General features: G+C 40.5%; 1 protein-coding gene and 1 long non-coding RNA gene across 14 annotated transcripts in view; one reads left to right on the top strand and one right to left on the bottom strand.

Moving 5' to 3' along the window:
• Positions 1 to 935: 935 nt before the first annotated feature.
• LOC113968149 overlaps positions 936 to 27,309 on the bottom strand; it is a 28,697-nt gene continuing 2,323 nt past the window's right edge. For 2 of the 10 annotated variants that reach the window (XR_003534396.1, XR_003534387.1), the window contains exons 3-8: positions 19,771 to 19,903; positions 19,156 to 19,217; positions 18,945 to 19,047; positions 18,290 to 18,428; positions 4,016 to 4,089; positions 936 to 1,369 (exon numbers count right to left, since the gene is read on the bottom strand). This is a non-coding gene — a long non-coding RNA (uncharacterized LOC113968149). The other 8 variants (XR_003534391.1, XR_003534388.1, XR_003534392.1 and 5 more) reach the window with 8 other exon arrangements.
• ASAP1 (ArfGAP with SH3 domain, ankyrin repeat and PH domain 1) overlaps positions 1,163 to 27,309 on the top strand; it is a 148,687-nt gene continuing 122,540 nt past the window's right edge. For all 4 annotated transcript variants that reach the window (XM_027684457.1, XM_027684454.1, XM_027684456.1 and 1 more), the window contains exons 1-2: positions 1,163 to 1,271; positions 19,828 to 19,914. In XM_027684457.1, coding sequence (XP_027540258.1) covers positions 19,856 to 19,914 — 59 coding nt within the window. In that variant the 5' untranslated portion in view covers positions 1,163 to 1,271; positions 19,828 to 19,855. The remainder of the gene's footprint in view (positions 1,272 to 19,827; positions 19,915 to 27,309) is intronic.

Raw genomic sequence — 27,309 nt, 5'->3', positions numbered from 1 at the left:
TGCTTGCTTTTGTAACTAGCTAAGAGCTTTACATTAATATTGTAACCAAGTTACACCATATAAAAGAAATAAATTAAGACACAAGACACAAAGAGCAAAGTCTATATTATGAAAACAACCAACCAAACACGCTTCATCTTAATTTTACCAGGAACTGAAGAGTTTGTTCCTCACTTCATGGAATCATACAATGGTTTGGGTTGGAAGAGGCCTTAAAGATCTCTTCAGTTCCAGCCCCTCTGCCATGGAACCAAATTCCTTGACAAAATGGCATAAAAGGAGTTTCCAAACTCCCCCTGTTACTTTAAGTAGTCTCTCCCTATAATTTCTAAGGGGGATGTGCAGGTGTTCGTGTGTCCCCACTGCATCATCCCTGGAGTAAACCATGGCAGCCAGCCATACAAATCTTGTGTTACAGCAAAAGAGAGGTGGAAAAAACCTGGGTAAAACTAATTCGGGACTACCAGGTAGCCACAGTCAGTGGCACACAGGAGTTCAGGCAGGTTGCCCTGCTGTTTCAGGGCCCAGAGTGCATCTCCTTCTCAGATGAGGAAAATCATCCACTTTTTAACCAAAACATCACTGTGTAGAAATCAAGGGAGGAAAAAATCCTCGCCAGAGCACTGAGAGAAGGAGAGGGCAGGGTTGATCACAGGACTGCTGCTCAGACTTCTGAGCACTCAGGCTTTGGAGCCCCCAGGGCAGCTTGTGTTTCCAGGCGTCTCACACCGCAGATCTGATTTCAGGCTCAGCCACGGGCAGGCAATGGGTTAACGGGGGACGCAGCACGTTAACTGTATCTGTGGAGATTATGGCATGTTTATCCAGTGTTCAGATTTCCTGTCTGAGTGTTTGGATTTCCTGAAATCCCTGCTATCAGCCCAAGTGCTGTCCACTGAGCAGATCTTTTTTTTCTCTCTCTTTTTTTTTTTTTTCCCCCCCTTTTTTTTTTTAACTTTGCTCACATGGTAGGTTTTCCTTCCTGCTCTCTTTCCAGTTGTAGTGCCTGTGTCTCCTCACCGGTCAGGACATTTATGGATGCAGATCAACACTCTTAGACTCCAGAACTCTGAGGATTGCCGTACACTGGATTTCCTTTCTATTATTATTATTTTATTTCAGTTTATTTTATCATTTTGTGGCAAGAAAACCTGAAGAAACATGCTCTTTTTCAGCTGCCCATGGGAAGATACGTTTTAGTCTGAGATGGAATAATGGCCTTAGGCTTGAGGAGCAAATCTGGAATGGGAATTCAGACTGCACACGTCCTGGTGAGTTACAGCGCGTCGGGGCTGAGAGTGGCTGGTAACGAGCAGCACAGACAGGGACAAAGGCTGAGCCCGTCCATTCAATGTGGCTGCAGAGCAAACTGCAAAAAGCAGATGAGTGAAAGCTGAAGTCAGAACTTTTTCCAAAAGAAACAACTGAAGTCCATTTTTAGTTCCTAAAAATACACGCTGCTCTACATCCCAGACAATGCCTAGGTAGCAAAATGCGTAAGGCCAGAATCTGCGAGTCCTTATTCATGTAAGTAACTTTTACTCTCATAAACAACCTCAGTGGCTTTAAAATGAGCTCGTGTAAGAAAGGACTTGCAGAATAGGGCCCACTTTGTAAATTGCAATGTCTCACTCAGCAAAAATTAATCTGCAAAGTAAAATGAGCATTTTCTGAGTGTCTTTGCATGTTTCCTTGGCCTTTTATGTTTTATTGTTGATCTAGATTTACGTTTTAAGAAGAAACTATGTGCCAACTATTTGTCCTATTGTCTCTTAAATAAGTTTGCAGTAGGAGTGACAACCGTATTCTCATGCAGCAACGTTCCGGGAGGTCAGGAAGGGGCTTTCTCTTGTTGGAGGGAAAATGCTGAGTGCTGTGCTGCTCTGAATGAACTGGAAAGCTGCACTCAGACATGGGGCTTGGCTTAGCTAAGGTTTTAGCTTCATTTTTGGAATGTGAGAGTTCATGATGGCATTATCAGCCTTAGGTGGTTTCAGTTAACCACAGTCATAAATGCAATGAGTTGATCAGTCTCTAAATAACTGACTCCGAATTTGAAAAGAAAAAAATCTTCTTTTCAGGCCTCTTTCAAGCAGATATCATTGTTGGCACCCATGGAAATGTTGCTGGAGTAAGATGTGGAAGATAAAGCATCATCACTGTTGCAACTTTTGTTCTGTCCCATAGCTAGAGGCTGTGGTTGTGCTGAACATTCCTGAGCTGCTCATTGGAGCCAGTCCAGGGATTTGATTCTCTAATTGTAAGGGAAAAGTTTGATTCAGACCTTGCTTAGATGTGAGGAAACATCTATAGGAAAACCAGCTTTCCATAGTAATTTTACTTTAGCTCTGATTTTCCTTAGACTATTTAGTAAGTCCTGAACTCTAGTGTATGATACTGCATGTCAAACAAGAGACTTTAATATTTAAATTTTGGGGGTTTAGTAGGACAGAATACTTTCCTTTTTTATATACCAATAAAGGGAAAGCACCATTTTCCAAATTCTTTGCAAAGTTTCCAGATCTGAAGTTTTAAACTAATTGCCTGATGTGCCAGCTTTCCGTACAACCCTTTGAATGTGATCCTGCTGCTCATCTTCAGGGTTTACTTTGCTATCAGAGGAAAGTTTACGACACCAGCCAGACCAAACTCATGTCTTGTCTGCCTGGGAGCCTTCAGGAATTCATTTTAATCATTAACATGGGGCAACACTGAATCTGATCGCATTTTATGCATTGAAAGGTCAGTTCTTCCCGTGTATGTAGGTTGTACTCTCACTGTAGTGAATTGACTGTCCAAAATGAAAGGAGGGCCAAGGAGTGCCTCACTGAGTTACACTGGACTTGCCTTGTGGTTAACATGCAATTTGGTGGTCTGTGGTCATGGATGCGACCAAACTGGCTGTAGCAGAAATGTGCCCCTCTCAAAGCTGGAAGAAGAGTCAAATATCTGTCACCAATGATCCATGAAATGCAGAAAATACAGAGTACAGATGAGGAGTCAGGGGAAATATAAATACTCATCTAGGTCTACCCAAATTTCCCATCTTTGGAAATTTTGTTGGCTTTCTGGTGAGCAAGATGCTTGGGACTGGTCTGGTTGTGGGGCTTTACCCCCTTTTCTGCAGAGCTGTCAGAACTTTTCTGGTTTCAGCCAGGTTGGGAATGCTGTGGGAATAGTTTTTCTGGTGGTATTTTGGTATTTCCTCTTCTGCTCACACCCAGAGCAGGAAGTGCAGAAGCACAACCTTCAGCTCATTGTGTACGTGTTTCTTTTTATAAACCTGAATTCTCTGCCTGCCCCTCTCTTTTTTTTCTTTTCCCCTGAGAGCCCTCACATAGGATTAAGTTTCTGTTTGATTTAGACTGAGAATTTTTTGTCTTTTCACAAAACTATACCAAGCACTAAGTAGTTGCTTAATAGTTCCTTAATAAGTGATTATCATATTAGTTTTTAATTATCTAAGTGCTATATTCCCAATCAGCTACCCACAGCCAATAACGTTAATGTAACATTATCCCCCAGTAGGTGCTTCTGCTGAACCTTCAGCAGCATGAGGACTAACTGGTCACCAAGACCTACCTACTCAGTTGCCCATGAAAAAATTCTGCAAAAGGTCTTTTTTTTTTTGTAACCCACCACAACCATTAAACTCTGTAAGATTAGACTTTTCATGCTTTAATGTTCCTTCCCTCACTCATTTTCTTTTTCTGCATCAGTGAGGAGGTTCAGCTCATACGCCCTCACTCCATGTGTCCAACTCACTCACCATCAGAGCTGCCAGTGTTCCTGACTTTCTTGCTGTTGTTGGCAAGTATGGATAAACAATTTTGACAGGTACAGAGTCCTGCAGAGCTAACTTCATACACACAGTGATGTTTCACTGCTGAGATGATAAATGGACCAGAGGAACTAAACCACTTTCTCCAAAAATGTTCCCCACATCCAAAGCTTTTAACCCCACCTTTTTATGCAGTTTTCCACAAAAAGCAAAGGATTCAATTTTGTTTCATACCTGAGAAAGCAGATCACATTTAGATTGCAGTTTTTGCCTCAAGAATCTCTTAGCCACCTTGTATTGTCTTTAATCTGCCATTTTATAAACGAAAATAAAATTAACATGGATCTTAAAGGTGGCCCATGGCAAAATAATTATCTCTATTTGCACTTGGGTCCACTCTCAGGAACGCTACATGAACAGCTCTGCCAGTTGTGTTTGGCAACTGTCCCCATGTTGGATTCTGTTAGTAAGACAATTTGCTCTTCAGCATCATAGTCCTCAAAAATGCAAGGAAATGCAAGCAAAGGGAAGTTAATTTACTTCACTAAAACCCTCTGTAATTTAAGAAGATTTAAGTAGAGGCAATGGAATTACTGAGGGGATTTGAGTTCTGTGTTCGTTTTGGGGTGTTTCTTTTTTCATAGCTGTTGGCTCCAAGTCTCTCTCTTGGGCTTTGGGGAGTTGCAGTGCTCCAGGGAGAAGGCACAAGGAGAGGGAGGGAAACAACTGTGGGCCATTATTTCAGAGACTGATTAGCAGCAGGGCTCCGCCTAGACCACACATTGCTCCTCCCATGTGGCACCCACAAGCCAAGCTCCATCCATGCTGAAGAGAGCGAGATGTGAAACTTCTTGCTCAGTCCCCCTGAACCCCAATGGTGCATTCAGCCCCGCCAAGTGATGCTTTTAGTGTGTCCTCCTCTATCTTGACTGGAGTTAACAAAATCCATCTGTCTCTGTGAGTCAGCAGAAAAGTATTCGGTTTTTATAAGAGTTAAGGGACATGGGATAGGGCAATGTCAAAGCACAGAAGTCTTCCCCAGCTTGGCTCTTGCACATCACACACAGAGAGAAGGTTGCATTTTCAGTTCCTATTCAGCAGACAAGCTGATTTACACTAGCACAGGACGTGGCCCATGGGGTACATGGCCACGGCTGCCGAACAAGACTCCTTTCATCAGCAAACAAAAGTGCAAATGGACATCAACCAGCACACACCATGATGTGTGGCAGTTTGGGAAAGTCAAAAGAAAACTCTATTTTCTTCTCATCAAAAGCAAAATGAGGAAGCCTCCCCTCTCCCCTTCCTCCCCCAACACTACCACCCTGGCTCAAGCGAGTTGATACGTAGGTATTTGTGTGGGGGTTTGTTCTCAGTGGTTAACCACATAACAATTTGAAGCATGTGGCTAAATCAAAAGAAACTGCCTTTAAACATTTGCAGGCTGTAATTGTGTTGGAGAGAGTGGAACCCCGGCTGGGGGCTGGTGGTCACCCTGGGGGCTGCAGCAGGAAGCCTTGAACATCCCACAGCAAGGTCCTGTGAAGAGGGGGAAAAAGCTGATTTTAAGTCTAAGAACTTCTTGACAATGCTCTGCAGCCAGGGTCAGATGTTCTGAACTCCTGTTTAGTGTCTTGGTGTGCCAGGGCAAAATGCCTGACAGGAAACAAAACAGAGGGAAGAGAGGTGGCAAAAAGAGGGAGAGTGTTCTGTCACACCACTTTCATAAATAAAGCCAGAGGAAAAAAAACAAATTGGAGAAGTTTTGCTGTGAAGCCGAGCATGCCTGAGACTGCTGTGTGATCCCTGGGGGAAGGAGTGAGAGGTGGGTGGTGTGTGTTGGAGAGCCAGGCTCTGGGGAGGAGGGCAAGGAACAACCGTGTTTGGGGGTGGTAAAATGCCTCATTAGAGCTCCTCCATCCCTCAAACTTGAATTTGTTGGACAGGGAGGAAAGACTAGAGAGAGATGTGGGATCAAGATGAGCAGTTGTGCTTGTGTAGGTAAAGATTCCAGCAACTGTGTGATGCCACGTTATCCCAGAACTGTGGAGCTAACGCTAACATCCAGTTTTAAAGCATTTTGGGCTTAAAGAAGACATAAAACTGAAGATTGCAACATTTCCGCATGGGAGAAGTTGTCCGTGAGACATTCTGCAAGTGGTTTGTGACTCTCTAAGGTCATGGGCTTTTAATTGCCATTTGATCCAGTGCATCCTCAGTCCATGATTAGGGAAGCCTTGGTTACACATGGACACAATCTGAAGTGATCATTGCACAAACAAAAGAGGGAAATAAATCTTCTTCACCCAGCTGCAAGCCTCACTTATAATTTAGTAGGTAAAAATACCACATCTGTACAATCACCAGAATGGTCCCTGATCTAGGAAAGTAAATTACTTTTGGAGTATGGCCTTAAGGTTGAAAACTCAACCTTATTTGGAGAAAAAGCAAATAAGGCCTTGCCAAATCCTCTCTCCTGGTTACAGTGACTGAGGCTGTAGCCTTGTGACACAGGGATTAGATGGGCTGGGACTGCAGTTAGAAATCTAGCTGTGCCCCAGGGTCCTGGAAGGACCTGCAACTCCATGCATCCCTCATATCGGTTCTCCAGTCTGAGGAGAAAAGAAATCAACTTTTAGTTAGTGGCTGAATGACACGCCTGGGATTGCCTCCTTCTAGCATGGAATTATGATGTAACCACAGGTAAATCACTGCAGGCACTACCTAGACCAGCAGCAGGAGCAGTGTGGCTGGCTCCCAGTTACTTTTTGTTCATCTCTGCAGGAGCCAAAAGGGAGCAGGTACGTCGGAAATGCAGGGCACATGGTTGATGTCCTTCTGAAAACTACGGTGGAAAGGAGAGGAGGGAGATGTCTCCTGCCATGGCTGGCACAGCTGCATGCCCTTTTTATAGCAGTTGGCCAAATGCCTAGAAATCAATTTTGTCCTGGCTAGAACTGCCAGACAGAGAGACAGCAGGACATTTCAGGTGCTAGGACAAGCCTTATGGTATCTAGATTCAGCATAACACCAAGCCCTTAGCATAGTGCTATGATTCTATATAGGAACATAAAACCACCTGAGCCAACACTTCAGGATCCTGTCTCCAGTAGTGGCTGACACATGTAGGATACAACAATTGAACAGGAAGAACATGCAGTGATATACCCCCAGATTATGGCCCTGGCTTTCCAGGATCTCATCTAGAGGATTTTCTGAGCCAGAGCTCATACTTAGGATGTGCTTGTCCTGCAGATATTAGCAACATGGATTTGTAAGCTTTTTCCTACTCAAGCTAATAGACATTTTAAGTATCAATTTAAAGAAGGCTTTTATGGGTACACAAGATTGGTAGACAAAGATGGGTAGACAAATTAATGGAAGGAATTTTGTCCTGAATTTACAGGTATTAAATCATTACTGACAGTGAGGGTACAATCCTAGTTTCCTAGCTGATTTATAGTAGTGTAACAAACTGAATTTTGTGGAAATATTTCAGTTTTATTTGTCAGTAAATAAGATTATGCCAGCACCATGGAAATCTAACACTTACTGTATCTAATTTAGCATGGAACTATATTGCTACTTTCCTTATGCATTAAAATTCAAGCAGTTCAGTAGTCACACAAATTAATATGCTTACTGATGTAATCATTTACATAATGGCATATTTGTCATAAAATGTGTAAGACTGCATTCTCTGCGCATGTAGGATACTTGCTCCATCCATCTGATAAGAGGCTGTAGTTGCACATCCTTTAATTATTATTTCAGCAGGTGTCCTTTTATTCCTGTTCATAATTAGTAGCCAAGTACTTAGCAAAGCTTGTCAGGATCAGAAATTTCTACAATTGAGTAGTTGTCTATATTCATGAACAAAGAGGACCTCTACCTTGGTAGAATAATTTCTGAAGATATTTTAAAATAATTAAGGTATTTAATACTAACAGGAACCATAATTCTACATTAAGTGTAGAGCTTTTGAATTATTATCAACCAGCAGGGTATAATTCCGATGTTACATTTGTCCTAAATTAATGTCACAATCTGATTCCAGATTTAATCAATGGTAAGACAGGTCTTAGCCAGAATCCTAGATCTCCCAGGTCATTTAAACCTCGTAATTTTTATTTCCTGTGTTTATGAATTTGGGGTTGAGAAGGAGCTATCACATTGTGCTATTGATCAGGATGAGGTTAAAATCGACTATCCAAGATGATCTACAACTGGTATTTGTTCTCACTACCTAGACAAATGGGATTTGGTTCAGTGGAAACATATTTCCTTACTATTGAGAATATTAGACTTAAAGGGCATCAGTAGCACAGGAACAAGGATAAAAAGGTGACTGTAAGTCATGTGCTGGAGCCATACAACAGCCTACCTGACACCTGGTCTGAATTACAGAAGTCTCTAGATGGTTGAGATTTATGTTTTTCTTCACAGAGTTCCTTGGAAGCTCAGAAGAGTAATTATGGTGTTTCCCCCACAGGGTGGTATATACATGTCTGCACAGGGTATATCACAAACTCCTACACTTCATCCCTTCCATTGCCTTTGAGCACAGAGAACAGCCTGGCTGTAAGGTTCCTCTTCAGCCAGAAACATCCTTCCCCCAAGGATCATTTCTAACACTAATTCTGCCCATTTTAAGGTTTCCCAAACAGAATAACCTCTCAGCTCTAAGCATCTCCTTCTCAAGTTTGGGGTGTGCAATAGGCTCATGTCCTGTGAGTCACATCAGCAGCATCCTAAGCAAAGCCCTCCAATAGCTACAACTTGAGCAAGAGAGTTAGACTTAGAAGTAAACTCCTGACATAGATTTACACCATTAGATTAGGCACAAGAGGGAACATGTCCCCAGCCAGTAAGATCAGGTTTAGGCTGACCCTAAGGAAAATAAGGAGCCTTAGACAACACTTTTCCACGATGTTGGTGCTGAATTTAAGGGAACCTTATTTGTGTTGTAATTTACATCCTGGGAGAAAAAAGTAGCTTATATAATGGAAATTCATACTATTTAAATGGAATTTAAATAATGTGTTACTGAGAACTCTGCAATATCTACAGCCTGTCTCTGTGAGTGAGATTGAAGTAATTGCGCACTGTGTGTGCATGTGTCTCCCTGAGACTTTGACACCCCTCTCAAACAAGACAGGTGGAGGAACAGAGGACTGAAGAGCTCCTACACACTTTGTAAAAACAGGTAGACTGCTAGAAGAAAAAAACAATGCTTGAAACCTCTAGCTAACTCTTACCCAAGAAAAAAGCCACAACTACTGAGAGACAAAAAGAGAATTTCCACGGAAGTGCAGTGCTGTGCTCACCACAACCCAGGAGAAAAACTTCCACAAGCATTTGCCCTTCCAGGCTGTCCATATGGGGCTTCAGAGTTCCCAAATCTTCTTGATGTTCATGCAAACCTGGGTATGCCAGCGTGGCTTTAGGAACAATAACATTTAGGTGAAATACACCTGTTGTTATTTATCCGAGTGCCTAAATTCTCTCTCCTTGGGAGAAACACCTTCTTGCCATTAAACAGGCCATTAAACCACCATGTTAATGCAAAAAAGCATTTCCTGGGGATAATAATATCCTGACAGTAGTATTGCTTGCACACTAGTGCTGGCTGCTAGTACAGTGGCAACGTTTTGCTTAGAGAAGTGATATCAGGAGAGAATCCTTTTTGCTAAAGCTGGACATTGTAGGTAAAAGCTTAAATCAGTAACTTTCAAAAGCTGGTTGCCTTAAATTCAGACTATTAGCTCATAACAAAGTCCTGGGTAGACTATTTCAATGTCTTTTTGAGAGTGAGGTCAGTTATTTGAGTCCACTAATTAGGGTTTTGGTAGACAAGAGTTTAGCGCTTCCTCTGGAGTTTCCCAGTGCAGGACAATGTAAACCCATCCTGAGCTGAGGGACATTTGTTTTTATAATTCAAGGCCTGTTCTAAATAGATATCATCAGCTAGGCCAGCCTGTTGAAGACAAGTCAATTTGCATCTTGCAGAAAAACACTGGGCTCCCTTCAGAAAGTGAACATAGATGGGAAAGAAACTGAGATGCCCAGAAAAGACAGGTCAGTGCTTTCGCTCCTTAGCACCTCCAGCCACCTGCAACATAAATGAGTTTACTAGGTTAAGCAGGAGACGAGTGGCGATCACAAACACTAGAACTGAGCGGTATCACCCAGCTCCTACTCCAGAAGCAAACTGCAGAGGGCTTTGCTCTGTCTCCTACAGATAGAATGCAAGGGAGGAGGAAGGATTACAGTGACCAGGCAGCATCTGTGTGAACACTGACAACACCCTCCAGTCTCGACAGTAGTTATCATGAGAAAACATGTTTCTGCTTTGTCCTTTCTTGTGCATGACAGAAGCAAACAAAATATTTGTTTCCTGAAAAGGAAATAGGTTTATTCTGGAATGTGCTGGGCAGTTCAGGTTCTTCTAAGTACTGAAGAATATATATGTGGGATTTCAACATTTTTAACCCCTCCCAGGATATTTGTGCAATATTAGTTTTGACAGTTACTGCATGGTTTTTGCAGCAAACGGTAGACATGATGTAAGGAAAGCTGGCCTCATTTATGCTGTTAATGTAGTCTTTCTTAGAAGCAGAAGCTATTTGCAAGATCATAACTTCCCTCACAGACACTATTTTTAATTGGATAAGAGTTCTCTCAGAGGAGTAATAGTCTTACTTCTGTTCACATCTGCGCAGTATTTTCCTGATCAGGAGATCAAGAGAAAGAGGATCTGAACTGCTTCTCTAACTAATAACGAACAGAGAGCTGTGCAGTAAATCATAATGTGCAATGAAATAAAAAACAAAATTTGGCTGGAGATTAATGGCTGGAATGGGACTTATTGAATTAAATTGGATCAGATGTTCCCTGGAAAAAACTCTGAGATAGATTCACAATGCTCTATGGTATTGGTTTTGTTTTTCACATAGGAAGATTTAACTTGAATGTTTTGTAACTACTAACAATTTCTAGGCCCTGCTGAGTGGTCTTAGGGGCTTGTGGGAGAGGACAGGCACTGGCTGGCTGGGAATCGTGGTCCCAACAGGCAGTGGAGGCGGCTGAACACAAAGCCTTCCCAATACACAGTGCCACAAACCTCTCAAGTGTTACAGGGGGCATTGCATTTTAACAAGATAAGGAGGGCTGACTGCAGTTCCCACATCCAGGGGCAGATTCGTGATTACAGGTCTGCTACAGAGACAGACAACCCCAAGGCTGTGCTCACAGTCCAACTGTACCTGTTAGGTGGTTTAGGTGCCTCCTTCTTACTGTGTCTTCTCCCGTTAACCCACTTTTAAGTGTCCAGCCTTCCAGATGTTGTCTAATGAGACACATGGGCAGCTGACTCGGGCTTCTGAATTTTCCCAGGGACTAAGGCACTCTAAACCTACCTTGGCTTGGTATTTCAGTACAAGGTTTGCTTGTGACTCCAACTTAAGCAGCAAAACATTTGCACTTCAATCACTGCTCACTGAAGAAACCCACCTAAAACTGTAAACCAGTGATGGGGACTGACACCTCCCATTGGTGCTGGTGGTTTTTCTAATCAGAGATGTCTCTTGTCTTGTCAAGATCCAGGCTCAGGTCATTAATATAACAGAGGAAGGAAACCAAGGCTGCATAAATTGTCACTGATTGTGCTAGAGATACCAAAAGTCTTTCCTCTTTAATTAATTTGCTGAACTGCAAGTGAAACAAACCCACAATCCAACAGATCAGAAGGCCCACCTTGGTAGGTGTGATGCTGAAGGGAATGCATGCACCTGCCCCTCACCTGCTCTCAGGCATCTGGCAGATCTGCAGTGCTGGGTTTAGTGACTTTGCCTTATTAACTCAGGTTCCTTATGCTTTTGTGAAAAATGGACTTAACAACAGTTGCCTAAAGCCAGAAAAATAGGAGCAAGGCTACGTTATTAAAACCCAGAATGCAATACCATTTTAAAATTCATCAAAGTGCTTAAAGGAAATTCTCCAGAGACTGGGGACTTAGTCATCCAGGTTTCTCCAGCTCATTTAGATAATTGCCCCTTGAAATAGTTGTCTGTCTTTTTTTTTTTCTCTTTTTCTAACACTGCCACTTGGTAAGTATTCACTGAGCAGGAAGCTCAGCTCCACAGCTGCAGAAGGTCAAAAGAAACCTCAAGATTTCCATCATGTACATCTCTACTTTCTATAACATGAGCCAACCACATCCAAGTACATACAAAATACTCATCTCACTGTCACTTGTAGAGATATTAGCAACACTTTAGCTAGTTGAACTAATTAATGCACTGGTAAAATTAATTTTTTTATTAAGTGATTTATTAAAAAAAAGGTGGTGTTTAGAGACAACAATGTGTGAGTTATTCAGTATTTTTAACTACCTTCAGGCCTGGAGACACTCAGCCTCAATACTTTCCTACCTTCTTGAAAACTATATGATCTGATTGCTTCTGTCTCTGTATAAATTCATACTGTCACCAAGACAGGGAGCCCCAGTACTGTCACATGAAGTTGAGCAGGAAACTGATACAACTGAAACTGAAAAAAGAAGTTATTTTTCAGCTGCGTCATTCCGTTGGTAAAAACATAAAACTTACATTACAACATATAGTTTTATCGTGGGGTTTTTGTGCAACTTCTACCCAAGAAAATCTAAAGATCAGTACAACTTCCCATTATATTGCCACTGGAAAAAATGTCAGCATCCATAGTAGTGCACCAATAGGGACTTTTTCCTGGGGTTTTCCCTTAAAAGTTTTGGGATTTTTTTTTTAAATTTGTTTTCTTCCTCCTAATATCTCTTAGTGACTGTAGAATTAGAGGTACAGTCTAGTATCTGCCCATACAGTCTTATATCTGAACCTTCTGGTGTGGTTCAGGCAGAAATAAGAAGGCCCTGCTGCAATGCACTTAGGAGATGCAGCATCTTTGGGGTAGGTGTCTGTCTCTGGGCTCAGCACTCTATTCTCTCTCTTTTAGTCAGCAAAATGAAAGAAGCAGTTTAGGCTGTGATTCATCTGACTTTGTAGACATCTACTTTAGTACCTCTGTTTTAAACATCTACTTCTGCAGGATGAGGTGAGCTGCACCCTATTTTCACTCGTCTGTATTTACTGTATCAACAGTAACAATAAAAGGAGCCTGGAGTGAGCAGCCCAGGCAAAGATACTTTGTCAGATACTTCCCACTTTTTACAGACTAAAAGTTGAGTGAGAGCTCACCAGAGGTAAAGAATCCCATTTACATGGACTGAGTTTGGATCAAGTTGTTAAAGCTCTGTTATGTCACTTACTTTTGAGTTAATCTCATTTTCCTATGTAGATAGAAATCACAGAATCACAGAATAACCTGTGTTGGAAGGGACACACAAGGATCATTGAGTCCAACTCTTAGCCCTTCCTGGGACAATCCCAAGAGTCACACTATGTGCCTGAGAGTATCATCCAAACACTTCTTGAACTCTGCCAGGCTTGGTGCTGTGACCACTTCCTGGGGGAGCCTGTTGCAGTGCCCAACCACCCTCTGGGTGAAGAACCTTTTTTCTAGCATCCAACCTACACCTCTTACACAACTTTAGGCCATTGATTTCAAAGAGAAAATGATCCATGCTCATGGATCTGGGCATGACTCACTATATGGGTAGATAAAGACACAAAGCATAAAAGAAGAGAATACTTAGGAACATCTTTCTATGCCTGTATTGAGGTTCCAATGTGCCTTGTATTTGGGGAAATTCTGTACAGATGGTTTGATAATTCTGCTTTCAGCTGAAGGACAGGATGGCTAGAAGTATTATTGAGCCAAAATAAATGACATTTTCACAGGGCTGCCGCTAAGTAGAAGACTGGTTCTGCTTGGCAGAAGGGGAAGGCATGAAAAATACAACACTTTGAAGGGCAGAGCAGAACCAAGACAAGAGGGGTTGGCAGAAGGCACCGTGGTGCCATCCTCATGACCAAAGACTGGCCCTCTTCTTGAGACACCAGACTGGCCAAAAGCAGAAGTCACAAACTGGAGCTTAACAGGCTTGTCTTCAGTCTGATGTAACCATCTTACAAATATATATGAAATATATTAATTTCTGTGAGGTGTTCAGACACAAGGACAATGCATGACCTCATTAGTGCCTGACTAATCAACGAAGGCTGGAAGCAGGAGGTGTGCTGTTTGCTTTGCTTAGGAGCTGCCGACACAGCAGGAAGGAAGCACATGTAAAGTTCAGGTGCATCTGACTTTTTGTGCAGAGACAAGTTGGTCTTTAATATGGCTATACCAGGTTTAGTTTCTAATTTTAATAATTACTCTCTCCTAAAATCACAGCCAGCAAATGGCTGATCTTGAATTCAGCCCAAAATCAGTGGCTATTGAGAACGAGTGGGGGCAGTGACAAGAGGGCTTCATGTTGCATTCAGATTATATTATTAATTTGTAATCTGTATACCATGCACAGGGCAGTTTGCTATAGACTATGTACTGAGTAAATAATTAAGCAACAACTAACTGTACAGAGAAGGTGGGAAGTGCTCTTGTGTGTTATTAGTCCCTCACAGTCTTCAGAAGTGGATTATAAGTGACTCAGAATCTTGGGCTACGGATGGCAACCTTGTCATCAAATATAAAAAAATACCCTTGATGAGATCAGTGAAAGCTCTCCAGAGGTCTGAAGCTGGGCAGCAAACACTCTGATTAGCTGCTGCCTCCACAAAATACAAATTCTTCCCTGAGCCCAAGAAACAGCTGATGGATATAGTCGGAAGTGATAAAAAGGTCACTCTTAAGTGGATACAAGGAGATTTAACTCACAACACCATCATCCTGAAGCCCTTACACAAATAACAAAAGACAAGCTTCAAAAACTAGAGGGTCCTTCAGTCTAAAGACTTACACAAATCTTTGTCATATATCTGAGTCCTAAAGAAAATTCACCTCTGAATGAGACTGCAAAAATCTACCAAACAAGCACCCTTAGGCCCTCTGGCCCTCTATAGCAACATGCTGTCACATCATACGGTGGTGATATAGTACAAAACTGTGGAATTATTTCAAAATTATAATGATTTGCAGCATGAATTCCTAAACCACACTGTCCAGTGCAACTATTCTATAGCTCTTGCACAGCCCATCCATGATTATTTCATAATCATATGACAATCATATCAGATGAGGATGGAGAAGTAATTTCCATTCTAACAGTCATACCATCTCCTAAAACTAGGTTCTTTTCTATTCAGTTGCTATTTCTAAAAGCGCCATCCAAGCAAAGTTCTGAATTTTTCAGTTGATTTTCCATACATATTCTAACATGTGGGTATTTCAAGATGAATAGAATAAATCTCATACTTTGCCAATATATTTAAAAGTTCAGTGGAATGACCTCAGGATTAATAACCTGACATCAATCCAGTGTAAAATACTGGAATGGCTAATTCCAGGCACTATTTATAAAGAATCAGAGAAAAGTAATGCAATTTATGCCAATCAGGATGGAATTAAGGAAAATATATTTTATTTCAAGAAAGCTATCTTGATATTTTTTGAGGTTTTAAATTTTCCAGGGAAAAAATCTATACAACTGATGTAATACTTATAAACTTTGGTAGCACTTTTGGAACCAAACAGAATTTTGATTAAGAAACTAGAATTATCTAAAATCATCAATGTAATGATGATTTACATTCTTAAAAACCCTTATAAATAGGGACTCATCATCAAGAGGATGTCAGTCAGCTCTTCAGGGTCAGTTCTGGGCTCTACGCTGAGTTTGTACAAGTCACTAATAAGTTTTTCATTATTGTTTTCTTTCAGGATTTAGCCCATGTTTATAAGCGTGCTAATATTTTGATAGTGCATTTTTATGGAAGCACTGAAACCCCATACAGCTAATGTATGAGGTCAGGACAGAGCTTCTATTGCTTAGGACATACTAAAATCAAGACCACAGACAAACATTCTCAGATTTGCTTCACTGAAGTTTGTTAGACCACATTGTAACAGTGTTATCCAAATCATGGATTAGGACAAAGCCAAAGAACATATGTTTGTCACATCCTGTTTGGATGATACCAGCATAGACACAAACAGAACAAGCAGATTCTGGCACAAAATCAAAGACATTTTTGTTAAACTCACAGTTGTTAAAGAACATGTCAATTATCACATGGACTGAGTAATTAAATTCTATATTTTGCCCATGAAAATATCTTTAATAGCCTTTGCAAAATGTCATTTTCAAAGACAATCTTTAAATTTGTAAGGTCTGCTTTTCAGCAGAACATAGACAGAACAAAGATTTGATTCACAGCAGTTCAAATAACAGCTTATTTTTTTCATTTGCAGGAAATAAGTTTTTTCTACCTGCTTTATTTTAAAGCTTCTTGGGATATAAAAGCTTTCTGCTCAGTCATTGGCTGTAAATTGCAGAATGAAGCACTAACCTACAGCATTTCCAGATGAAGTAGTCTGTTTATACAGAAAGCACAAGAGCTATAATTACTACACGATCACATCTGTATATCGAGGTCAGATTTATGTGATTCATGCTATTGTTTGGACATAAAGGGAGTTGATTTTTAGCATGGTGGTGCACAACTACTATTATTGTTACATCACTGACTGTAGAAACAATATTAACTTTTGCTCATTTGAGTTTTTCTAGTTAGGTTAACTACAGCTCAGGCATGTGAGAAAACTGGCTGGTTAGTATTTGCCCTAAAATGTTCATGATATTTGCAAAATATGTATTTATATTATTGCTATCCAGGTTGTATATTCTATTATGAAAGAAAAAAAGACAAAAACTCCAAAATAAAAAACAAACTAAGTCATTGAATGATTTATGCATGAAATCACACAGAGTTCAAGTAATATCTAATGCAGGTAATTAAATAGTGTACAAAATATTTCCTGATATTTTCTTCTCCTCTGCAAAATCCCTGAATAAGGTTTTCTTCTTGACTATTACCAAATACATTGGCAAGTTTTATATTCTGTTACTGAGAATCCATTGGCTCTCCATACTACTTAACCAATTCTAAAAGCTTAAAAATATAGGGATTCAACTCATTACACTTATTAGTTAAGCATTAGAATTAGTCAAGCACTTAGATTGTACCAATTAATTCAATATAATTGTATGTATTTATAATCAGGCAAAAGAAAAAATGCTTTCCTAATGGAATCAGCTATTGTATTATTGTATTGAATTAAATTGCCATCCAGCTGCCATTAGTGTCAACCTGTTCTTAGTTAGACCCCCTTCTTACTGAAACCCCAACTAGTCTTTCTCTTGTCAGGTGTAGGTGTCCCTGGGTAAAAGGCAATCATATTTCTCTGGTTTTCATTGTTCTCTATCTCTTCTGGGCTTTTATATTTCATATTCACTCCTTGCTCCCACTTGCTCCCACTCACATACTGTCATATGTAAGGATTTTACATAAACCTGATAGTGTTATCTTCACATTGCCAAGTACAGTTGGGAAGCACTGGTTTTCTTTTTTTGGGGGGTGAGAAATAGAGTCAAAACGCCATCTTGACGCAGCCCAAATTCTTCTACTGTCTTTAGGTCAAGACTTTCATAAAAGCTGTATTTAGCCTCAAAAGACAAATCACTCACGGGGGCATAAGGTTTGAGGAATTTACCATTTGAATGGTGCCCTAATAAATTGTCCAAAGGTCACAGATTCAGTGTTGAACCCACATAAGCACATTCACCACCTTTTCTCTCTCTAGGAGAGCCGCATATGTTTCCTTCTCAGTGTTGTTTCTCACCAATCGATGATAAATTCAACCAACGTGATTTCTTTATAAATATTTTTCTAGACTTCTTTGATATTTAATTTATTTGCTGATTGCTGTTGTACCAAGAGGCCCAAAAATGAATAGGAGATGTAGAAAGGGAATACAATCATCCTAAACCACTGAGATCTAACGTAAAATGCTGATAACTCTGCTTATAGCAAATGAGCAATTAAATAATATTCAGTAGATTCTTATAACACATGTAAAGAGATTCTGTGGCTTTTTAGACTTATGAAAAATAAATTGCCATCAATTCAAAATGTAAATCATAGTTACTCGTCAACTTAGGTCAGCGTCCAATTTAGAAAGCAATGAGCTGTTATATATATTTTATTTCTTGCTTTGATTTGAATAGTATAAACCTATGATGATGAAGGTGATTTTTTTGCCTAAGGAGATGGATAATATAATTAAAAGAAAGAGGTGTGCTGTAAAATTAAACAATTTTAAGCAGACGTGTCATCATGGGTTGAATCAGATCCAGGATTGCCAGTGGCTATGGGTTTGCTGTAAGATGGTGGTACTCAGCTGTCTGTCAGGGGAGGCCCTTCCCAGTTCACAAAAAAAAACCAGTGAAGTGCCCAGGCCTTCCTCTAACAACTTTTTTCCTGCATGTAACACAACATTCAGGCATAATGCTCTTGGTTTAAGGTAGATACTTCTCCTCTTGCATACTTGACTTCAAATCAAAGGACTCACCTCTTCCTTACGAGCAGAGCCCATAAGCATTTCTTCTCCTGTGCTGCCAAGCTGGTGGCATACCTGGTAGAATCTCAGATCCTTTCCAGCCAGTATGTAAAAATCTGAAATCTGCTGGTTAAGGAGCTGTCTAGCCCTTCTAATAACAAAAAAGCTCTTGACAACATCACTTGAAAGTATCATAAAGGCTCAGAAACAGAAGGGAAAAATGAGATAGTAACATCCCATCCAAAAAGTCTTATGTCGCAATTTTTAATTGAATCTCATGTGTCTTGGAGACAGGGATTATTCTATGTTATTTTTAATGTTAAGGATTGGCAAACCTTCAGACCCACATGACATATCTGGAAACACCAAACAAACAGGACAAAACCCATAAACAAACTACAGCAGTCTCTGGGGAAATAGGTCAACAGGCCTAACCAGACTTCTCTTAGACAGAAGGTTAAAAAAAAAGACTTATAGACGAGGAAATGTGCTTTTCCTCATGGAATCAAGGAATCAAGTTATGTGCTCAAGTGAAAATGGGCAGACTGGTTAAGCAAAGGGTGTGATCTGGGAATGGCCTCCCACTCCCCTGCGGCCTTAGCTCCTCTGTTTGATCCCAATCTCATCCTTATGGGTCCTTGTCAGATCTCCCATTCTGCCAGCTTACCCAGTCCACATCTCTCTGTCTCATGTGGTTTGTCCCAGACTCCTTGCTTTATCATCTCATGGCAATGTCTTCTGTGTAGCATTCTCCTTCCCAGCACAAGTATCTGGCCTCAAAACCCTGTCAATCTTTATTCTGCCTTGTCCTTTTGGACCAAACGTGGAGATCAGCCCAGAAGGGCTCAAAGTGAAAGGTATGTGCCAGTCCTACCTACCTGTCTGAGGCTCTGCAGCATCTCTAACACCTTCCTTCCCCTAGAGCAACACCATGCTTAACCTGGAAAGAGTACACAATATAATAGCAGAGAAGTCTGATAAAAAACTGCAAAACCACTTTTCCATGGTGTGCTATGACTGTCCCCCCACCCTCCTTCCCTCTCTTACACGCAGGATTGCTCACTGTCAGACTCCTTCTTGCTCCCAGTCTCTTTATCCTTCAAATCTTATCTCCATCTTCCAAAAAAGATCAGTCTGGTGCATACACCTGACATGGAAATTTTCAGCCTGAATGGTTAGACTGAAGTTATATCTGAAAACAGGGTCTTCTGAAGTGTCAGACAACTTGGACAGATGATGTTACCAGCGCTGCACTGAGTGCAGCTGAGTGAGTAGTTGCCACATTGAGTTAGACAGAGTTTTCCCAGCCAGCTAAATGAAACTCTCCTGTAGCAATTTTTAACAAGGTGTTATTTTTCAGGGGATTTCTAATGGATCTCATTACCACAATGAAATTCAAAATATCAAATTCAGTGATCAAATAATATACGATAAATTGCCATCACTGAAGGATTAACAGACATTGTTTCATACTGACTGTTTGAGTAAGTGACCTTGTCAGTCCCGTAGTTTGGTCAGTTTTACTTCCTTGATCTTTTCTCCTCATCTAGGTAGGTTTCTGGTCGTGACAGATGAGACATGAGATCTTCAGCATCCAGGCTTTCAAGCTTTTCTTCAAGAGATTCACTATGGAATCGGTAAGAAAGACAAAAGACATAAATATAAATGACCAGGTTAAAGAGTAAAAATCAGACCACAGAATCTGTGAAAAATAAGCCCAGAAAACATTGGTTTTATCAATTATAATACCTGCAAGTGGGGTTTTTCTCTGCTTAATGCCACTTTGGACATTACTACAGCGGGTGTTTCTCAGAAAATGTCTAAATCACTGATCCTTCCAAGGATCAAAAATTCCAATAAAGCAGTAAATACTTACAAAACATTGATTACCTGAGCACATACTTGAACAAACACATTTATTACATATTTTACTTTGCTGTAGTAGATTTCAAAGCTGGATAAGGGGCACAGGGAATAAAAAGGACACTCCTTTCAACTCATCTAGATCTAGTAACTGATGTTGTTTTAACTTTGAAAACAAGAAATCTCTGAGATCAGCCTGAAAAATCTATGGCAAGATTTGTGCGGGGGCTTGAAAAGAGGAGGGACTCTCTTTGCATGATGTAAAGTGCTGAATAGCACACAGTTGTCTAAATATGCTTTTGTTTATTCAGTCTCTGGATGGTGAGTGCTCTTGTTTTAAAGTTTCCACTGTGTTTCACTGAACCACTAAAAGCTACATTTGGTTTGCCTAACTTGAACCACAACACTGATGGTTAAGGCTGCAGTGTTCTTTGTACCTGGTGCACTGGCTGGAGCTGCCCTGGCACAGGTCACTGCTCCCCATGTGACCATTGCAACGCTGTGGGACTTTCATCTTTTCTTCCTCCCTGGGGGAATTAGTTGACCATATTGCACTCCAGACCAGCCAAGAGGGTGAATCACTGCTGCTGATCTTCTAAAAACTGAATAAATCCTCCTTTGGTGCATTTGCTTTGTCACATGGCTACACATATTTTTCCTTTTTAAGTCCATGATGTCTTAAATAAGCAAAAGTTCAGAAGTCAAACAATCATCTTTGAAAAAGCATGAAGCTCTTAAGCTGGACAGTCTTATTTGATTTTGAAATAGCACTTACATTTTTATGCTCCTAGATTTTCTTGGAGAAATAAAACACAACCATCAACAAGAAAATAAGTAGTGTTAAGTTCCCTGAAATCAATTAAGCCCAGTTTCATTTCATATTTTTGTCTTGACTGCAGCTCCTGAGGAGGTGCAAACCATCACTGAAACTTTTCACTTAGAGGATCTTTCTCCCACACTGATCATCTTGATAAAGAACAAGATGATGGTGAGCCGTTCCTATCCACGGAGGCAAGAAACAACTTTTTCCTCTGCTCATTTCTATTTTCCCACAACACTTTTAGGAATCAAAGGATTTTGACATTTTTTCTACCCTCCTTTCAAATCTTCTGGGATGAGCATTGCTTTAAAAAAATCCTTAGAGGCAGGATAGATGAGCAGATGGTCATTCTCTACAAGAGAGCCAGTTAACTTAGGAAGATGGAAGCTCAAATTCAGTGGTTAAAAGCAGAAACAAATGAGTAACCAGAGAAAGGGGCTGCTGTGGTGAACTTCTCGACTGAAATTCTGTACTTCTTTATTTCATTTAGCACCATGTAAACACTGACCCAACAGAGATTTGGTTCACACAGTAAGACTAGTTTCCAAAAGCTTCCATATGGTTATCTGACATCCTGAATTTTAACAGAACCCCACAACTTCAACATTCAAACATCTACATTAAAAAAGCATGCAGACCATAATTTTAAATACTTAAAAATAAATATTTTAAAACTTTTGCTTGAGCATTAAAGCAGATATGCCTCTAATTATTTCAGGTCTTATGTATTGTTAAACAAACAAATAAACAAAAAAACTTCAAACAAAATAAAATCTCACTAAAAACCAAAAGGCATTGCCCCTGAATTGAAAATTTCCTATGCTACATTCAAGTCCAGAGTATGGCCACGTGATGCATCATTGAAAACAGTAGCTTATATGAGGGAAATGCAGATGTGCCAGTAAGTTCAGGGGTTGCAAGGACCTTTTTTATAACATCCAACATCTGCAGATTTATTTCCAATATTTCTCTAACAATATGCTATTTAGGAAATTAACAAATGAAGTATGCTCAGTCAATACTATAAGCCAGCATTTGAACTTCAACTCAGTATGTCCATATATATTCATGTCTGCAAACTGTGTCTTAGCAAAGCTTGTGTAAAGGCACAAATAAATTCTGTGCCTCTGTTTAGGGTCTTAGTCCCTCTTCTTCCGCAAAATACTGCTTTTATGCTAATAAAATCATAATACAGAGAGGGAAATCCATCACAAAACCAGATCTTTCTGCTTTATATTCTCACATCATGACCAATTAGTAGACATAAACTTTTTCATTTACCTGTCAAACCTTTTTGTCTATCCAATAAAATGCTGACAAAATTGTTTGGCCTGGGAGCCCTTCCCATCTTTCAGCTATTTTTTGAAACTCTTACACTAAAATGTATAGTAAAAATACTTAGTTCTGATATAGCAGTACTCAGCTGTAAAAGCCCAGTGTGCTTTCACCTAGAAAAATAAATGTAGTTGTCTGCATTCCACAGATAGAGAAAAGATGTACATAGAGATCAAATGCCATGTCAGAGCCATGAGTGGTACCCCAAGGACATGATCCCAGGTGTACAGAGCCTTTATTTCATTTTCAAACTACTTCCCAGGTTCCTTTTGGTTTGAACCTCCATTTTCACTGCAGGCAAAACGCATGCTGCCATCAGCATACATTTAGCTGCTTAGGTAGAACCAGAGATGTGCCTGGTAATGACACAGCCAAATCGTTTCCAGAGGGAAAGAGAAAATATTGAAATGTTTGCAATGTGGGTTGAGGCTTTATTTCATTCCCTTTTTATTTTGGAGAGCCTGTTATGCCAGCTGCCCTGCAACATGTTCATTTCTGCAGTATCATTCTCCGATTTTAGTCATTGCTATTTCTCATATTAAAAAAAAAAAAAAAAGGCATTCAGCTACTATGATTCCTGCTTTGGAAGGACTCTTATTTCTCTTGTTTCAGTCAGAGTACCCTTTCACGATATATTGGCTTCATCTTGTCCTTTGCAATCCCATGGACATAGCCTGCTCTCATGCCAATGTGTCTGCAGTGCCCTTCCAATAATCCTCCAAGGATTCGCTCAGGGTCAAGAATGCAAGAATAACCACTGACAGGTTTTCCTGTGCTGGTCCTCAACCTCACCAAAGCAGTGATGGTGGGAACTGCTGGGAGAGCAACTCCCAGGGGTCAGCAGTTCTTACATGACCATCTCTGTGAGTAAAGAGCAGGCTCCCATTCACACCATGGGCAAGCGTTAAACTTTCCAGTGGCTCCACTGACAGTTTTCTTATCCATCAGCACTCATTAGAGTTTGATATCTTTGGGCTGTCAAAACTACAGTCCTTATAGAAGAGTATGCTGCTGCTGCTTTTATATTCTGAATATGTTTTAAGGGCTGTATTTTGAGTCTGTTCTCTCCTGACACACAGAATCATAGAATATCCTGAGCTGGAAGAGATCCACAAGGACTATCAAAGTTCAGCTCCTGGCCCTGCATAGGACAGTCCCAAGACTCACCCCATGTGTCTGAGAGCATTGTCCAAACGCCTCTTGAACTCTGGCAGGCTTGGTGCTGTGACCACTGCCCTGGTCCATTGCCCAACCACCCTCTGGGGGAAGAACCTTTTCCTAATATCCAACCTAAAATTCTCCTGACACAGCTCTATACCATTCCCTAAGGTCCTGTCACTGGTCACCAAAGAGAAAAGATCACTGTCTGCCCTTCCTCTTCCCCTCATGAGGATGTTGAAGACCACAGTGAGGTCTCCCCTCAGTCTCCCGTTCTCCTGGCTGAACGAACCAAGTGACCTCAGCCACTCCTTGCATGGCTTCCCTTCTAGGCCCCTCATATGCAGTATTACACTTCCTATGAACTGACGTAAGGTTTCTTAAATGAGCAACTCTAACAAACCATTTCTGTAAAATAGAAATACCAAATTCAGTACACCTGTAACAAGCAAAGGAACACTCCTTCCCTGTCCTGAGGCTGCTGCCTCTTGCCACAGGTGAGCATTTTCCTGTTTTCTCTTTGGAGGATGCAGAGGTTGCAGGAGAAAAGCCCATTGCTTGTTGATGGTGTTATTATTGTTAGCCTGGAATGCCATTACGCATTTGTCTGCATGACTCTTGATCTCGCATGACAAAACCAAAAAACAAAGGCAAAACTGAATCAGCAGATTAGTCAGCTTAATCTTGTGTAACTCAATGCTGCACTTCATTTTCAGTGCTGTTATTTTCAGCTGCCCTTTGAGATCGCTCTTTGAGCTTACTTATCACTCAGGCAAGCTGCTCACCCAGGACATTCAAGTAAATAAGATGGAAAACATATCATTCAGCAGAATATTTCTGATGTTTTGATTTAATCTTTTTCATTTGGTACACATAGTGTTAAAACTGCAAGATCTTAATGTTACCAAAATGTCATTTATAATGAGAACACAATGAGTGCTCTTTTTACTATCACATTAATATTGAAAGAATGCAAAAAGAACCTTCTGTTTAGGCCACTATTGTTAGTGCTAAAAGGCTTTTAAACTAATACTGTAATTTCTGAGAGAGTTGCTTATGTTTTCATATCTTATTTTAAATACCAAATGAAGACAACTGCTCGGAGATGCCAGTATTAAAATTGAAATCAGCTGATCCTTGTATTGAAAACACTCACAGCAGCAACACAAATTGTTGATGCAGCTCATATAGTCTATAAACCATAATGGTAGATACTGTCACCTAAAACCACAGAATTGCAATCAGCATGTTTCCTGAACCTGGATTTTGGTTTTCTGCATGTACAGCAATATGACATAGACAAGAACAGTTTCTTTTGACTGGAAAATTACCTGACTGTTCTGTCCCAACAACACAATCATTTCAAAGATTTGTTTGCAAATGTCAAAGCCAACAGCCTTCTTTCTCAAGCAGAAACACTCTGCAGTTACCATATAAGTTTCCTTCAAGCAAATTAGCACCCATCACAATGTGTGATGTAGGCTTCAATGTTTAAAATAGGCTTTGCCTTTTCCGGTGAATACATCATGCACTTATGTGATATTAAACGTGTAAACACTCTGCAGGTTAAAATATGTAGTTGTTACATTTTCTACAAGGCTCAGTCAGCTGTTGGGACCATCCTCTGAGAGGACACAGCTCCTGGAGGTGAAATGCCTCCTGACTAAACATTTCCCACTGAAGTACAAAGTGATGATGCTGCATGTCCTTACATCAATGGTGTGGTTTTGTTTTTCAAAACAAAACTATGGGAGTTCCATTAACAAAAAAAGTTTACTGAGTTTTAGCACGAGATACTCCAAAACCAAAAGCAAAACTCAGCCTGCTGAGATTCTTGTTGATTTGAAGCTTCTTTTATCCTCTAAGCCCAACATTCAACTCAAACAGCTGATGTTCAGAAATATTTGTGGATATTCTAGTACTTATGGCCATAAATTTATATAAGCCTTTCCCATTAATTTTGTCAGAAGTTATCTGACAATAATAGTATAAAAATGTAGCAACAGCAATTTACCATATAGACATTTTCTCAGGGAATCTCAAACCAGTTTTATTTGGTATCAAATGCCATCACTGTCATATGTCGTACAGTGATCTCGTACAGTGAGTTAGGGTCAGGAGGAGGATGGGAAGTAATGCTGACTGCTGTGTTTAGCTGAAATGGATAAGTCTAACACCAAACCACAAATGTATTCAGGATAGCAGTATAGTAGAGAAACATAGCCTAAGGATATTTTCCTGATGAGTTTTAACACACCAGCAGTTCTGTTGGTATTTGCTGCTGAGCTGGTGACACTCTCCATGTTGGTGAAGATGTTAAGGAGCATAAAAAGAACAACTATGTAGTTTACTAACAAAAGCATGTGAATTTCAATGATTTTATGTTTTAATTAAACATTAATGTCAAATCTACACCATTTTTATCAGCAGTAATAGCCAAGATAGGAACCTTCAAGCAAAGAAATGAGTGTAGTTGTAAACTTGTATTTGCAAAGTGGAATTATCTTGTCCATACTTGACAATCAAAAAAACCCCAAATTTGACATGTGAGATCCTGGCATGACTATCTATGCCTGTACTAATCAAAAGGAGTCATCTGCACAGTAACCCTATGCACAGTGACTTCCTTCTCCAGCTAACAACTCGATTCAGCGCCACACTGACAGGCTGCAAATGGCCCTGGAGGCAGCTTGTCTGAGCGTGCTTGACGGCAGGGTTTGGTGTACAGCCAGGGACTTGGGTCAAGCTTGTTTACAAAACCAAGCAGCAACCACACCTTTGTGGTTCGTATCTGTGAGCTTGCTTCCTATGCAGCAGGGAAATGTGACCTCAGGGTGGTCCTGGGGCTGCTCTCTGTGGGCAGCATAAGCATATCCCACAGGAGATCCGCCACCAGCTTCAGCCCAGATGAGGTGTTGATATCCTGAAGAGCTGACTTTGCATGACTAAAGCTAGAGCCACAATCACAGAAGAGCCACAGGCTTCTCTATCTGGCTCCTTATCTATAGTGGAAAGATAATCTTGTTCTCTACCTCACCACTGTGTGGTTTCAACAGTTAATTGCATTGATGATGTGAAGAGCTGTGCAAGTGCCATGTAGCTCTTCATCTCTAGCACATATTGGTCCTGCTGCAAAGTTTGCAATGATGACAATAGTCATCATCACCTGATGACTCCTGCTCTCAGCTCTTGTGAATGAACTGATGATCTCAATCTAAATATAAGCTGTCTAGAGGTCTATAAAATGAAAATACTACAGTTGCTATTCAGTTTATTGCACAACACCTGTGCTAGTAGTTTGTACTGTCATTGCTATGTTCCTTAGCCTCTCCCTAAACATGGTGACTATCACCAGTATTGCAGAATTATTATCAATTTGCTGTAATTAACTCTCCTGTTGGCAATCACAGTACAAAAAGCCAAGGAATTAAATGGATTTGTAGACTGAAACGCTGGGAGGGATGGCAAGACAGCACAGGTTCCTTGACTGCAAGGCATCAGCAGTAAAGTGTGTGCTTTCCCGTGCTGTTTGCATGATCCTCACCAGCACTAGCTTGTCCTAGGATGGACACAGAGATGCATTTCACTTCAGAATACCAAGAGGAGTGAGATAAGCATAACTTCACTGGCAAGCCTTCCATGAGAAAAAGGCTGCAGCACAGCCTCCCCCAGGATCTAGCACAGACTAAGATAGCATTAGAGCAGACACTGTGAAATATAACTTTCACACTCTGATGATTATTCTTTGACATTTGTGAAGTGAAACAGTGACTTCAGTTAGTGACAATTTATAGAGAGGTGCATCCTACAAATTTAGAATTGAATCTCAGATACCGATCGCAATTCAAAACAGGAA

The sequence above is a fragment of the Neopelma chrysocephalum genome, unplaced genomic scaffold (genome assembly GCF_003984885.1).
Source record: "Neopelma chrysocephalum unplaced genomic scaffold, ASM398488v2 Primary Assembly neopelma1_66, whole genome shotgun sequence".
Taxonomy (NCBI): domain Eukaryota; kingdom Metazoa; phylum Chordata; class Aves; order Passeriformes; family Pipridae; genus Neopelma; species Neopelma chrysocephalum.
The sequence above is the reverse complement of the archived record's forward strand: the minus strand, read 5'-3'. Positions and strand labels throughout refer to the sequence as shown.